Raw genomic sequence first — 17,340 nt, forward strand, 5'->3', positions numbered from 1 at the left:
TAAAAGTGCTATTTGCTGGGTCAAAGGGTATGCACAGGTTTTATAGCTAGGGACTTATTCTTTAAAGAATTTGTTGTTGTTGTTGAGTCATTTCAGTTGTGTCTGACTTTTTGTGACCCCTATTAGAGAGGTTTGCCATTTTCTTCTCTGTTTCATGTTACAGATGAGGAACTGAGGCAAACAGGATTAAGTGACTTGCCCAGGGTCACACATCTAGTAAGTGTCTGAGGCCAGAATTGAACTCATGATGAGTTTTCCTGATTCCAAGCCCAATGCTCTACCCACTATGCCACTTAGCTGCCCCTTTAAAGAGTTTTATGTAGATTTAAAAAATCTTTTAAATTCTACAGAATTCCCACATCTGCATCTGAGACTTTCTTATATTAGTATTCCCGCCATAATAAAAGTTCAGTGCCATAAGATAGGTTTAAGAGAAAGATTTAACAAGACTTATGGATATAACCCATTAAAATATTTTTTTCCTCCAATGAATGGCCATAAGGTCTATTTAATTGACATATTGTATATATGCCAATTTCTTTTCATTATTCTTCTATATTAGGAGATGTATAATATTATTTTTATGATTTAATTTTGCAAATTATAGAATACATAAAAATAGGGAGGAAAAATAAAAGTGCTAACCTTTGTGTTGCATATGGAGATGGCAACCTGCAGAGTTTTAGTTTTATAATTAAAAAGAAGAAATATATGTCAGCAAATGTGTTGCAAAATGACATAGTTTAGTATAACTGGAAAAGCTGAACTAAATGGATTCATTCTGATAATCAACCATAAGATAAGAAGTGACTCAAAATATTTGATAATCAATTTAATTCATTTTTTTTTAACAAAACCATGTAACACTTAACTTTTGGCATACCAAAAAGATCATAATTAATGCAGGTTATAAAAATGTCCTTATTTTATAGGAAAGACAGACATTAAACATTTTTACATAAAATAAAAATTGGATACTGAATATGATCCCCCAAAAAAAGCCTTGGTTGGTGAAATTCAACGTTTACTCATGATCTCCTCTAAAATTTAAGAATGCCATGTCTCACAAACTATTTTGGAACATCTTCGGACTTGAATCACCTTAGTGAGACCTCAAAATACTACTCTAAACATGGAGGATACCCACCCCCAAATTAAAGGACTTTAGGAAAATTTAGGAACAAAATAAAACAAATTAAGTCTATTTTTATACTAAAAAATTTAGCATCAATAGTGGGTATTTTTTTTATTCACAATCATATTTACTATTTAAGCATGAAAAATTTCACTGGTGTCAAACTTTTCTTGAAGAATCCACAAGTGTGTTATAAGGAAAACTAGACTTCCTTGGAGCACAGTTTAGGTATCAATGCAACAATACATCCAGATATTGTCCACCAAGGATTGCCAAATAGGATGATTCTATATGATGAAATAGAAACTGTTTCTTGTAAAGCTTTACACGGACTTGAGATATGTGTAAACTTAAAGATGAAGAAAATCTCAATTAATTTAAATCAAAATCAGAACTGTTAACTCCTCACATATGATTTGCATGTAGGTAGCCTTCCAATATTTTATGTGATGAAGATGTTTGCTGTTCTTCACCCCCTCCCTGACTTGTTGACTTTAAATAATTATTTATATATAGACAAGTGATGGGGCTACATGCAGATGTTCTTAATAGATTTTCAAGAGCACCATTTAACCTATGCATTGAGATTGGTAATACATATGTTAGTTTGACATTTAATAGAGCCATAAAAATGTTTTTGTGAATATGAAGAAAACAAATGGACCACCACATCTAGGAGGAATGTATGGTCACCATCAGTTAGACAAGAATGAAATCTACAAGCTCCTTATACCAAATGAATCATAAAAGAAATATGGAAGTTGACAATAATAGTCACTGTAGCAATAAAAATGATAAAACGTTCTTTGACAGTATGGAAACTTGGAAGCTGTGCCAAATACATATCTAATTCTGAAACACTGGTAATAGCCCGTTGTCTTTAATGTCCTATGGGCTTTCTAATAATTTCTGGTTCATCCTCTTTAAAATGTGTTTCTTTCAAATTGCCTTAGTTTCTTCCAAATGATTAAAATAAGTTTTTGAACTTCAAATGCTTTTTTAAAAAAAAAGCTCCAGTAGGTTTATCTTGAATAGTTTATAGATTACAAAGAAACTTGAAAGAAATTCAGAAACAGCTCTCCAAAAATGAAGACACCCTATACTAATGCTGTCACAAAAAATACCTGAAAATGGAAAAAAAGTTCATTTACGAACTGGTCATTTTCTGATATCCATCTGATTAAAGCAGCAAAAAAAGGTCATGTCTCTTGTATGTGTAGCTGAAATCTATGACTTGGAGAACAGTTCTTAATGCTTTCACACTGAAACTTTTCTACTGAACTTATCATAACTGTATTTTCTAATATTAACTTTAAGAGGGTCTGCCTTTAGTTTTGATGACATTTCAATCTTTTCTGGGTTTTACCCAGAAAAGAATTCATTCAGGTTAAAAAAAATGCTATTGTGTCAACCCGAGTTTGGATTGAGCAGTCTTTGGATAAAGATTTTCTCAGAACCTAGTCCTATGCACTTACTACCTGTGTGAAGTCAAGTCACATGGTTTATCTGGGCCTCAATTTCCTCACCTGTAAAATGATAGAATTATATGATTTCTAAAGTCTCTTCCAGCTTTAAATCTATGGTTTGATATCTTTTCCCTTAACTTATTAAAATTGGGACCAGGGTAGGGTGAGGAATCTTAAAACTGAAGGATTATTGATTGATTATTAGGTCTATTAAAAATTCTGTTTGGAAGTAAAAATTAAAGCTGAAGAGTCAATCTGATTATGTAAAAATATTTAGGCATCATTTTGCATTTCTTCTTCATCTAAAATGAAATACAATAAGAAATGGTAGAAAACTATTCAGAGAAATTAACCAGCATCTATTCTTCTCTGGAAAGCTTCACAAACTGACTTACACAGTCTCAAAAATCAGCAACTTTTGCCAGCACCTTCCAAAACCGAAGTGGTAACAGGGAGAGGGGCTGGAGATGAGAAGGAGGGTAGGAATTACTATCCTGCAGTGGAGACTGCTATAGAGATTTGTAAATTACACTTAGGTTAAATGAACCAGATATGAGTCTAATGGGCAATGATACCATATTTCTCACATGGTCCTTTGGGGCTTGTTGACCAGATTGGATGGATGCCAAACAGCTCACTGAACTTTGGGGATGGGGGAGGAAAGGCTCACAGCTTTGTCTTAAAATTTCTACTGAGATATTCTTAGACTTTAATACTTTTCACTACCTATTCTGTCTTTCTTCTTTGGGCAGCATCACAAAGGATGTACTTAACCTGTCCTGTCAATTAAATGACAACATTATGATCATATTCACTGAAAATTATTCCACAGAGTAAGGCTAAAGCAAAAACTAGCTGAAAATGCAAATTATTAATTTCATTCACTTATAAATATGTACATAGCAATTTTTTCCCTACTAAAATGATGTCCAGAAAATAAAAATACAACTATTTCAGTGGGGAAAGAATTTATTTAATGTAAAATGACTAATCAAAATGTTTACTTGCAATCCCAGTATTTGATCTTGCAATAGGCTAACCCTGCTTTCTGTTCAGAAGCTGGTCTGGGTCAATGTAAAGCAGAAATGACCATGGATGAAAGATGGCAACACTATTATGACTTCAAGTTGTAATTATTTAAACATCATGATTACCATTCTTCCTAAAATTATGTACTTCCAATAAAAATCATACTAAGTACAACCGTAAAAAGTGGTTGCTTCATACTAATACTGCTCAACTATTACTTAGACAAATCTTAAAAGAATAACATTAAGACGAAGTAAGTAAAGTATGATTGATCTATTGTACTGCACCAAACTACATTATACTATCACTGAACATAATATTGACAAATAGCAAAGAGGGAAATATCAATCTTCACTTCTTTAAGGCGGAGAGAGGAGAAATACACTGGCACAAATATAAAGCATTGTGTACTTTAAAATAACTGAAAACCTGAAAAAAAGTGGTGTTCCATTTTAGGTGTCTCATATATTTGTATGTGCTATAAAGATCATATCTTTGCAAAATTAACTTCTGTACCATATTTTAAAAAATAACTGACTATAATCCACTTGTTACACAGACATGCATTGCTTGTATATATTGCTATTTTTGTGTTGAAATATAACTCCAAACAGCTTATTAAATAGATTGATGTACACATTTCTTGAATAACTTCATATAAAAATATATATAATATAAAAATATAGAGGTTTTAGAGGATGCAGAAATTCATACCAGTGAATCCATCTCTATTCATATAGTGAATCATATCAGGTAGTCCTATTTTCTATATGATGGTGAAGTCGAGGTATTGCACTTTTGGTTGTTTCAGTTATGAACTGAATTAATTTAGCTTTTTTTTTTAAAGAAAAACAACACTTTTAAAACACATTACAACTGTGAAATAATAATTCACAACACTAGTACTTGTGTAAAGCAAAAAAAAATTCAGCATTTGGACTTTAAAATATAGAACAGGAAAATAAGAATGTTAGATTGGCACATAGTTCCTATCTTAAGAAGATTTTTTTTCAAGAATTATATGATTTTTATTCCACTATTTTAAGAAAATGAAAGCAACTAATATTTAATGCTACCTGAAATTCTCTTCCAATGCATGTGTTTCCCCAAAACTCAAATGACTCTTGAAAATCAGATAAGTTATAATCAAATTAGTGATGATCTAGTAAGTCCATGGATGCTTTTTTTTTTACCCCCGGGAATGATATCTAGGAATTTAAGGAAACATAATCCTTTAACAAATATATAATGTTAAGATTTTAACTTAAAGTATATGTTAAGTTTAATGAAAAGCCAATCTTTATTGGAGAAGCTGGATCGTGGATTAAAGCCCATTCAGTCTGGAAGAGCTAGATTCAAGACCTACTTTTCACATACACTAGGATGTGACCCTGGGCAAATCAGTGCCCCAGGTAACTAATTGAAACTATCTAAAACTTATCTGTTACAGATGAGTTACTGCTGTACATCAGTGAAGGGATTTTCCACACCAGGGATTCCCCACATAGATGAAATCACAGGTCCTACCCCTTCCTCCCTTAAGCAAATGAGACCACATGAAATAATACAGTAGCTAGCATTTATATAGCTCTTTATGGTTTGCAAAGCACTTTGCAAATATTATCAAATAATACAGGTGGAAAAAAAAATTTGGTTCCTCTCTTTAACTTGACACGTTCATTATCAAATTATTCTATAAGCATCCTATTTAAGGACAGCATACTGGATATGTTTAAAAATATAGGGGTAAAGACTATGTAAAGAAACTTGGGTCAATTGAAGTGTTAGCTTTAAAGAGTTTTACTCCAATATTTCTCCCTTCTAGACCCTTTGGAGTCTCCTGTACTGGTATCCTCCAAAATCCCTTTCCTATCCCACTTCCATCCCTAAAATTGTAAAATAAACAATAAAGCAAATGGAAGGAAATGCCTTTCAGAAGCATTAGGTTTATAAAAACCAGTGTCATTCTAAATACTGTATTTTCTTCCACCCAAGAACACAAGTACTGTACCTAGTTGCAAGTGGAATGTAATTGCTTCCCCCTTCACCCCCATCAATATGAATGTACCTATAGGTAAGAAAAAATGATGCTCAAGAGCTCTAGGGTCTCTTCACATATTTCAAGTGCCTATTATTTATCTTTACTCTCACAAAACCTAATATCCTACCTTTAGCTTATTTAAGCATTTGGCTATATTTCAAGTAAATTTTTCCTTTCTTTTTAAAAAATTAATTTTTTTTTGCATCTTTATCATTTAGAAACTACAATGTGCAGGAGGCACATCTTGACAGTATAAATCCTCAGGAAGAGTGTCCCTTCTCCCTTCTCTCTCTCTCTCACTCTCTGTATGCAAGCATGCATGTGAGGTCCATAGACATATGTAATGCATTTGACATGGTTCCCAGACCAGATAAATGGGAAGTTTCCAAATGCAAGGTTGCTTCTCCAGAAGGAAGGCTACACAGTCCTTTCATGCGTACATATCCTGCTGAGAAGAATTTCAGAACAGACTTGATTGACTGGGCCTCTGACATGATATGGTGATTGTACATTAGTTGCATAGCTTTGCAGTCTCTTCTGTTTGTTCAAATTGCTGAAATATTTTCCCACAACATGCTGTTTTGATGGTTTCATTTTAATAAGATGATATTCTTGGGAAGTCTTAGATTTAACTACCTGCAAAGAAACAGATGAAAATGAATGACAGGAAGTTAAGGACATTTAAGTCAATCAATTGATCAATCAATCAATTAATCAACAACCATTGATTAAATGTCCTCTAGTTGTCATCCACTGCACCAGTCATTGATGCTACAAAGACAAAAACAAAATAGTTCCTTTCCTCAGGCTTCTCCACTGGGGAAATGTCAATGCATACACAATCAAGTCAGTCAAGACATTTTTCTATTGCTTAATATGTGTCAGTCATTGTGCTAAGCACTGAAAATACAAAGAAAGGGGAAAACATGGTCCCTGCCCTCAAGAAGCTTACATTCTAATGGAGCAATCAATATGCAAACAAACATATATATGATATAGATAGATATAGATATAAATGGCGGAGGGGGGCGAATAGAGGGAAGGTAATGTTAGAAAGAAGGGACTAATGGGAGTGGGGTGGGATGAAGCCTTCTACAGAAGATTAGATTTGAACTGATTACTGAAAGAAGTCAAAGAAGCCAGGAAGTGGAGGTAGGAATGTAAATTGCCTTATCCCTTTTTTAATAGTTAAATGACAGCCAGGATCACACAGCTAGAAAATGGCAAAGACTGTACTCAAACCTAGTTAGGCTTTCTGCCAATAAGGCCAGGCCTTTTTTCCACTTTAACAAGCAGAAGCAACATAGACAGGGAGAGGGAGGAGGAAGGGAGGAGGAAGGGAGGAGGCTCAAACTCAAATGTTTGAGGTTATGAAGACACAGCCTAGGTTTTTTCCAATGAAACATATTGCGTCATGCAGTTGAGCACATAGGAAAGCCTGACTGAATAAGGGAAAATAGGAGGGAAAGGGGAGAAATGGAAGGGGAAGTAGAGGAAGGGTAGATTACAGGGGGATGAATCCTAAGCAAAACAAACTCTAATGTGGTACAAAAATATTTATAGCTCCTTTTGAGGTGGCAAATGATGAGAATCTGAAGGAGTACTCATAAATTGGGCAACAGTCAAACAAGTTATGGTATATAAATGTGATGGAATGCTATTATACTATATTTATACTTATACTTATTAGTATAACGTCCAACCAGGATTCTGGAGGACTAACGAAGAGACAGCTACGCATTTCCTGATAGAGAGGTGAAGGACTCAGAATACAGAATGGAGACAAATTTTTCTTTGATATAACCAATGTAGAAATTCATTTTGATTGACAAGACATGTTTATAATGGGAAAAAATAAAGTTAAAAAAAGGATCCAAAATGAATTTGTAGTTCTATCCCTTTTCTGATTCCAGTGAAGCTAACACTGCAACGGAAGTCTTGTAATCAGTTTGAATTTTTCTAATCAGTGTCAATGATATCAGTCAGACCTTCATATGTACCTCGATTGCATGATATGATCCTATTGTATGAAATGTGATAACACATGTAAAGCATTGCATAACTCTAAAGCCCTAGAAAAGTATAAGCAATTATTTTTTATTATAAAAACATTTTCAAAGACAATTAAAAAAAAAGATGCGGGCAGATCCTATGACATGTCGAAACTGTTCCAGTTAGTGACCCCACCTCCCTGGGCTCTGAGTAATTCATCTTCAGAATCTGAGGGAGCAGCCCGGGCTCCTCAAGGATAATTGAAGCATTTAAAAGCTATCGGTTCTTTCTGCACAGAGGTACCCTGGTGGGATTTGCCATACCTGTCAATCAGTTCTGAGTATGAATCAAATAATTCATGGAGCCTAGGCTAGACAGTTGGAAAATTGGTCAAGATGGCTTGAGCATATAGAATCTTGTTTTGGGTTAAAATATTTTGTGCATCTTAATGGGCATCAAACAATTTTTCCCACTTCTAAAACATTGTGTGCTATTACGGAGACACAATCTCTCATAGCCAGCTGTTATTAAAAGTAAAATCTTAGGTGGCTTGCCTTTTTTGCTTCTTTTTTTTTGGGGGGGGATATGGGTGGGATGGAGGATGGTAGACATAGGGACCAAACTTGTGATTTCATTGGTACAGGAAACTACCAAGTGAAGAAACTCCTACCAGAGCAGGCCTTGGCACCTTTTCTGCAACTTATGGTTTTGGAGAATTGCCTAGAACACTGAAAGGTTGTGATGTGCTCAGGGTCACACAGCCATTATGTGTCAGAGGTAGGATTTGAACCCAGGTCTTTTTGGTTTTGAGACTGGCTTTCTAGTCACTGTTTCATACTTTTTTTTTTGAGAACAGATAATTAACAAAAAAAATGCTATTTTAGGAATATGGTTTCTGATATCATAGGAGAGTGTAAAGAAAAAAAAATGCAACTCCTTGGCCACCCCAATTCAGTGGAGGAGGGGGAGGCAATACATTCCATAATTTAAAAAAATATTTTTGTATAATCAATTTTAAAGGAAGAGACTTTGGCCATGTTCTCAATGAGCCTAAAGTTTCAGTTTAGGATAGCAATATGTTTTAGATCCAACAAAGTTAAGAGAAATTGGTTATTTTCCTGTAGTTACAGCAGGTCTGCTTTTCCAAATGAGTTCCTTAGAACGAATGACTCCTATGAGGTAACATCAAATCAGCAAGGAGTCCATGATGGTAATTCTGTGCTCAGTTTGCATTTAACCACTGATTAATATACCAGGTCTAAAGGTTGTCTGTTTCTATTATGAGTAGCTATATTTATCATTTTTTAGTTATAGTGTAACTCTAAAAATATAATAGTCTAGCCAGAGAGATTCATTGAAGTTTTTCTGAAGCCTTTGTCCTTTTAGGGAGGAGGCTTAAAACTTGCTGAGAGCCAATTTAGGGAATATTCTTCAAGGAAACTTATTTAGGGGAAAAACTCAAGCATGCATGTAGAGTTTTGACCCAGAAGCAAATTATTGTGCCAGTGTTCTAAGGCTGAAATAAGGTTAATTTTATTTATGTGATCTCTTTAGAATGAGCTTTGGAACTGTCTGGATAGTCAGTATGATAAATATGCCAGAACTTGAAAAGTGGCCTCTTGATGTAGAAGGTTTATGAGGTACAGTGAAGAATTCAATTTCATGTGTCTATGGCTGTTTATAGGCTAGTATTTCAAATCAATTTTTCTGCCCTTTAAAAATGATTTTGATTCTTTCCATGATTTCAAGCCTGAATTTATTGCAACATTATGGAGAATCCTGGGTAGTGCTAGTATAGATGCCGCAGTAACCTAAGTAGGCTTCATTAATTGGCCAAGTACAGTAATAAATTTCAGTGAGTGTAAGAGTAGTTGAAAGTAAAATGACTCTCATTTTGAGACAGTATCTATGCTTCCAGGTATCGTGGTGAATGTTGCTTACTCTTTTTTTAAACTACCAAGAACATTAATGAGAATGATTTGATACTCCTAAGATATTTGAAGTGAGCATAACAATTGCATGACTTCAAAAACATTGTCCAAATTTCTTCAAGGTCAAAAACCATGAGAATTCTGTGTTATGAATGGTTCTCTGGTACATTTGGAACATCATTTATGGTGAGGATGTTGATTTGTTTACTCTGCTTTTATTAACATTGGTTTATTTGGCTCTGCTCAAGTCATCATAATTTTTTTTTTAATAGCAAGGAACAGCTTCTTACAATTCCTGCCTACTGCAAGTCATTTCAAAAGGATTGTCTTTACAATTCATTACAACCCAATTTGTTTACTTCAAAGTTCACTTTGAAAACCTCTTATGTGTTCCACATTTTTTGTCTATTGGTCGTTGACACACACACACACACACACACACACACACATACACACACACAGATACACACAGAGGCATATTAGTGCAGACTCCATCAGGATCTGGTAACTCCTCTTCTGCTCAAAAAACAGATTCATTTTATTAAGGAAAAGAAATTCCAAAAGTTTATGTTACGACTTTTTAAATAATCAAAATGCTCCCTGGCTTACGCTATCTCTCCCAGACTACCCCAGACCAGCAAGAATGGTCCTACAAGTGGTTCTTTGTAAAGCTACCTTAAACAAAATGTCTTGTCAAAAACACAAAGGATATTATAGACCTTGGCAGATCTTACAGAATTTTAGAGATCTTGCACAATACCATGGGTTTGGTTGGACATGGAAGATGGGGCAAACAGATTTCACATTGTTTTAGGCTACTTAGTCTAGGAGTGTCAGTAGAACAATTTGGTTTGGTGCCCATAATTTCCATAATGAACAAAAAGGAGGAGAAAAAACATTTTGAGGATGATGATGGTCTATGGACTATGAAATACTGGCATAGATCTCTTAAGAAACACTGTGAATCTCCTTCTCTTTGATGTATTGTTCAAGATAGTGAAATGCTAGCATAATTCTGGTGTGGGGGGGGAGCAATACCAATTCTCTTGTCTTAGAAAGCTTTTTATTGGTTATAGTTATATGTCAAGAAACTTTATTTGGCCTATGCCATCTCTGCATGTAAAAAAGAACCATGTTCAAACATTATACTTCAAACACATATCACTCTATCTTTCTGAAATTTGGCTGGCAGAAATTAGCATAGCCTAGGGAATGCAAGAAGTCCAGTGAAGGACAGGTGATCATATTTCATAAACTATTGTACTTCCCTGCAAAAAGTTTCAAAGGAATAACATTGTCCTAAATAAAGCCCAGAAACATTTTCAACTCAATGGCAGCCTCTTGGTTTTTGAAGTGTTGGGATTACTGTTACAGCAGGATGTTTCTGGGATGGCACTGTTTAGTAAACTGAGGGTAAAGCAAGTTACTAACTGATCATAAAGCTCTCTTTCATTTCAAAACTGAATTCAGTGCCGCTTAATAGTATCTGTATGTATACATAGCAATGGTAAACAAAATACCAAGTAATTCAGACACAGCCCTCAAAGACATTATTATATATTAGACACATGTCTAAGATACTTGAAGCAAGAACAAGAACTTGATGACTTCAAAAGCATTGTTGGAAGATCCTCGAGGTCAGGGACCATGTAGTTTCTGTGTTATAAATATCTCCTTTGAGCATTTGAAATATTCGCTACTAATGTAAGGTAGGGATTATGATAATCTGTTCACACAGCCATTATTATAACCACTTTGTTTGCAAAGTTCTTTCTGTTGTATAATAATGGCCTAAGTATTTTCTTTTAAAAATGTTACTAATTCATTAATCTATTTATTCATTTACCTATTTATTTATAGATTTATTCATTTAATTATTTTTTCATTTACTCACACATTTACTTTTTTGCTTGTTTATTTACATACTTATTAATTCATTCATCAGTTTATGTATTTGTTCATTTATTTATCATCCATCCACCCATCTATCTATCTATCTATCTATCTATCTATCTATCTATCTATCTATCTATCTATCTATCTATCTGCTCTTGCCCCCAAGGACTCACAATAAGGATACTGGACTCATTGTAGACAACCAATTGAATTTAGCCTTACTGCAACTCAGAACCTCTGAGATAAAGTGATCTACCAGCCTCAATCTCCCCAGTGGCTGGAATTATAGGCATGTGCCACCACTCCAGGCTGGCTAAGTCTTTTCAAAGTGACCTTTTTTATTTATTCTTTTATGATCCTAAGTGAAGCTATGCTTTAAGGTGATAAAAGTTATATGCATGACTGAAGAATTTGTTAACAAAGAAGGAAAGAGTAAATAATATCTTTCTTTTGATCTAGGTGAGATGTAGAGCTGGCATTGTATCTAGAAACCTGGCTTTGAGGCCAGAAAGACCTGATTTTAAGTCTTGTCTCTGGCCATATGACTCTGGGCAAGTCACTTAATGTTGTAGTGTCCTTGTCAACAATCTAAGACTTTAAGTTGAAAGGGAGATGCTGATCTGCATTGATAGAGCAATTATCCTTATCTGGGAGTTCCCTATACCCATAACATTTCAGGTTCAGTTTCTATCCCTTGATCTCTGCATCTAACCTGTCAATACATCATTATATGAAGATCAGGCTCCTTCTCAAATACAGAGAATAATTTAAAGTAATTCAAAACCAATGAAATTTGCAAAAGTACAACAAAAACCACCAACTCCATTAGAAACAACTTGTGACACATTCAGTTCTTCAGTTTTGAAAGGCACTCAATCTGTCACAGGCGCTATTTGTTCTGCTTTTCTCAAGCCAGAAATAAATCTTCATGGCGTTGAACTTTCTTGAAATAAGTACAGTTAATTTGGCTTTGGGAAGATAGTCTGCCTATTAAATATAGATAGATTCTGCACTTGGGGAATAAGGAAACTCGGGCTACCTTTTAATGTTTTAACTATCAATGTTAAATCTTATTCATTTTTTACTATCGTTCAATTAATCTAAAATAATTATTTTCTAATCTCTAGTACTATTATTATTAAGATGGTTTTACTGTATGTTTGGATTTGAAGTCATCTAAAATCATTCATATAGTGAATGACTAGCGAAATATTTATTCTTGGTGCTTGAAGATATTGGCTCCATAAAATTTCAGAGGGTTACCAGATCAATGATCTTAAGTAAATGCACAATGATAAGGCTTATGCCTTCAAGAAATGCTGCCATACTTATATTGAAACATAACAATTTTTGCATGTAGGAACTGGAAGTTTAGGATTGTATTGAGGGATCTAGAGGTGTGTTAGAGTGGGAGAGAAAAGGGTCATAGATTTTTTTGGAAAAGGAAATTTTAAGAGTTATAGACAGATCCACTCCATAAAAGAAGGGTAAAATGAGACCAGGAAGGCTCTCCATCTATTGAGGCCAAGAATTATTGCAATATGACTAAGAGTTTTAAATGTACAGTTTAGGTATTTCAAAGCATTGGAAGGTTCTAGGAAAACTTTCAGGATCTTAGTTTAGCCTTTGCTCCATAACTTTCCCCCTGCCCCCATTTTGGGTAAGATATCTATACCCAAGTGAGTGTATATATATTTTTCTATACTCAAATGAGTGATATTCCCTCTTTTAACCAATTTAGGTGAGAATGAGGTTCAAGTATTGCCTGCCTGCTCCATCCCCCCCATTTTCCCTCTGCTGTAAAAGCTCTTGTGCATCTCTTTTATGTGAGATAATTTCCCCCATTCTTCTCTCTTCCCCTTTCTTTCAATGTATCCCTTTTCCTCACCCATTCATTTTTTTAAAATCATTCCAACACCTCTGACTCATTTCTGTGCCCTCTGTCTATGTAGAATCTTTCTAAATACTATAATAATGGTAAAGATATTTGGAGTTACATTATGATTTTTTTTCATATAGGAATACAAACAGCTTAACCTTGTTGAGTCCTTTATAATTTTTCTTTCATATTCACCTTTTTATGTTTCTTATGAGTCTTGTATTTGAAAGCCACATTTTCTATTCATCTCCGGTCTTTTCATCAGGAATTTTTGAAAGACTTCTATTTAATTAAATGCCTATTCCCCCTTTCCCCCAAAGGATTATACTCAGTTTTGCTGGGTAGGTTATTCTTGGTTGTAATCCTGTCTCCTTTGATTTCTGGAATATCATATGCCAAGCCCTCCACTTCTTTAAGGTGGTAGCTGCTAAATCTTGTGTGAACCTGATGGTGGTTCCATAGTATTTGAATGGTTTCTTTCTAGCTGCTGGAAATATTTTGTATTTGACCTGGGAGCTCTGGATTTAGCTATAATATTCCCGGAAGTTTTCATTTTGGGATGTCTTTCAGGAGGTAATTGGTAGATTTTTTAAATTGCTATTTTACCCTTTGGTTCCAGGATATCAGGGCAGTTTTCCTTTGTAATTTCTTGAAACATGATGCCTGAGCTCTTTCTTTTATCATGGCTTTTAGGTAGTCCAATAATTCTTAAATCATCTCTCCTCAGTTTATTTTCCAGGTCAGTTCTTTTCCTGATGATATATTTAACATTTTCTTCAATTTTTTTTATTCTTTTGACTTGTGTTATTGTTTCTTGATATCACGTGGAGTTATAAACTTCCACTTGTTCAATTCTAATTTTTAAGGAATTATTTTATTTAGTGAATTTTGTACCTTTCCCTCCATTTGGCCAATTCTGTTTTTTGAAGTATTATTTTCTTCCGTATTTTTTGTGCATCTTTTACCAAGTGATTGTCTTTTCGTAATTTTCTTGCATCACTCTCATTTATTTTCCCAGTCTTCCCTCTATTTGATTTTAAAAATAATTTTTTAGCTCTTCCAGAGATTCTTGTTGGGCTTATTTCCAATTTATATTCTTCTTTCGTGCTTTGCTTGTAGCTGTTTTGACATCCTCTTCTGAGTGTGAGTCTTTAGTAGCTTTTTATGATCAGGTTCTTTATCGTGGTTATTATTTGTTTATTTCTATTTCTTGACTTTGAATTTTATGTTAAAATTGGACACTGTTCCTGTGGTTGGGGCTAGGGGGTGGGGACTGTCTCAAGCTATTTCCAGAGTTAGTTCTGGAGGTTTAGAAATTTTGGGTGCTTTTAAGTAGGTGCTGTATAAATGCTTATTCCTTTTCCTTCTCCTAAAGGAATGCTATAATTGGCTGTTGGCAGTATGGAAATGTATAACTACACTGGCTTTTTTTTTTTTTAAACTTTGAGAAAGGCAAGCAATTAGATATGATCACTTTCAATTAGCCCATATTGCCTGGATTAATTTAGCCTTGAGATTTTCAAACTAGTATGGCACAATTTGAACAACAGATACCTATACCCTGCCCTAGGCAATAGAAATATAAAGAACAGTAACTCAGGTAGCACCATTGCTTTAGTAGTGAGTCAATCTTATTGCTGATTCTGACACTCCAGACCCTGGTGCCTGGGTTCTTTGACTGACAGTTCAGTTCCCAGGTTACTAGATACCTTGTTTTGTATCTTAATATAGAGTATCTGGGTTTTTTGTCTCTAATTCTCAAGCACCACCTCTCTGCTCTTGATTGAGTCTCTAACACCTGCTGGGTATCCCCAACAATTACATTTCTTTCTCTCCTTGCCTCATTTATACCTAGATAGTTATTACGCTGTATCTTGAACTTGAGAAACAATATGGCATATTAGAGCTAGGGTTAGCTGTGCAGTCAGGAAGATTTGAATTCAAGTCCTACTTTTGAAACATATTAGCTGTGTGACATGGAAAAGTTATTTAATCTCTCAGTATTCTAGGCAACTCTTCAAGACTGTAAGTTATAGAATTGTCAATCTGTATTGGGGGAAAGAGTTCCTACCTTGAGAGCTTTCTACACTGATGGAATCACATTGAAACAACAATACAAAAAATAATCTTGGGCTCAGTTTTGACCTTGGCCAATAATATTAATGTTCTGTTAACCTTTCCCTTCCTTCTTTTGATTAATGTCTAGTTACATAACTATGTTGTGGGCTATTCACTGTAGGTTCATCTCTAAAATAACAGACTCCTAGTCACATTCCTATGTTTATTTAGACTCCCACCCTTATTACTAGTCTTTTATTAACCCTCCAGAGGTTGGCTGGATAGACAGTGGCAGTCATTTAAATCAGGCCTCTGTCCATCACTGTCTAAACAATTTATATGAACATCACATCCTATTAACTCTGGTCCATAAAGAACTTGGTCCATCGTTTTGATATGGAAGAGTTTTAGGACAGGATTAATCAGACCTTATGCATGACTGAATTTCAGAATAGCTTCCACAGTCTGGTTTCAAGTCTTCCTACCTCTATGTTCTGTTAAAATTAAACATTCCATTAAAATAAACACTTAGATATTAACATTTTCAATACAAACAGATCACAGACAATTAAAATTTGCCAATGTTCTTTATGAAATCATTTTAGTTTTAAAAGTATCTATATCTGAAGTCTCCTTTCAGCAATTAATTACAGAGTTTTGACAGTAACTTTTTAGGACTTAAACAGGTAAGAAGTAATGTTTGTTTCACTGGAGGTGGTAAAAATATATTAGCATATAGAAAGGTAGAAACTTTGTGTGAGGCAACAGGAAATGGTAAAAGTTCTGGACAGCTAATCTTTTTATTATATCTTTTTTTTTTTTTTTGGTGAGGCAATCAGGGTTAAGTGACTTGCCCAAAGTCACACAGCTAGTGAGTGTTATGTGTCTGAGGCTAGATTTGAACTCAGGTTCTCCTGACTCCAGGGCCGGTACTTTATCTACTGCACGACCTAGTTGCTTCATTATATCATTAAGAGGGAGATTAAATAACAAAACTAAGAGAGGCCTTTGGTTAATAGACATTACCTCTGTCAGGAAACTAGAAATGTCTATTAAATCTCACTCCTCAGGATCCCCCCAAACTTGGATTTATGTAAGAAGGCTTCAGAGAGTTCTGACATTTAAACAGATAGAGGATCTAGAAATCAAATTGACTAAAAATAGGACCCCCTGGATTTGAGTTTGATTGAGATTGAAAACAAAAGGTAGTAGTAGCTGGGCCACCATTGAATGTTGGACTGCTTTGGGATGACATCTTCATGCCTTACTGTTAGCTCCATATAGACCTTACAGTTCAACCCTGGGGCAGACTGTTTCTAAAAAAAATGCACAAGGATGGATCATAGCTGACCAGACCACTGTCCATTTTGAAGCCATTTTGAAATTAAAATAAAGCCAGAGAAACATTTGTTGTCATATGGCATAGGAATTGTCTTTCTTCCTAACTACCGCTACCCAGTCACCTGGCTTATTCTGCTTTTTTGGCTAGGCAATGGGGTTAAGTGACTTGCTCAGGGTCACAAATCTAATAAGTATCAAGTGTCTGAGGCCAAATTTGAACTCAGGTCCTCCTGACTCTAAGGCTGGAACTCTATCCACTGCACCACCTAGCTGTCCCCAGCTGGCTTATTCTGCTTGAGCCAAGTGGAACTAAACCCCAACTAGTTAGCTGTACGTGTTCCTCAAGATAGCGGGGGGTATCATGGAAGGGTGTTATGGGAAGAGTTGGGAAATCTGGAGCTATTGGCTACAGGACCTTGTGAATCAGATCTGAGACTGAACCTTAGGGCTGTTTCCTTCACATAAGGGGAACTAGAAATCAAGTTTGCCTCCCCTTCACAATTTGCTTATTTAGTCACTCTGTCAGACCCCTGACAAATCATCAGAGCTGGTTCATTCTCTTTTAGCTTCTC

The 17,340-nt window shown here is 34.9% G+C and overlaps 1 protein-coding gene across 1 annotated transcript in view; it reads right to left on the bottom strand.

Moving 5' to 3' along the window:
• Positions 1-819: 819 nt before the first annotated feature.
• Positions 820-17,340, bottom strand: part of CPED1 (cadherin like and PC-esterase domain containing 1) — a 421,919-nt gene continuing 405,398 nt past the window's right edge. Inside the window, 1 exon segment of the mRNA XM_020966339.2 lies at positions 820-6,307. Coding sequence (XP_020821998.1) covers positions 6,089-6,307 — 219 coding nt within the window. The 3' untranslated portion in view covers positions 820-6,088.

Source organism: Phascolarctos cinereus, unplaced genomic scaffold (assembly GCF_003287225.1).
Source record: "Phascolarctos cinereus isolate Bilbo 61053 unplaced genomic scaffold, phaCin_HiC Scaffold_1;HRSCAF=81, whole genome shotgun sequence".
NCBI lineage: Eukaryota > Metazoa > Chordata > Mammalia > Diprotodontia > Phascolarctidae > Phascolarctos > Phascolarctos cinereus.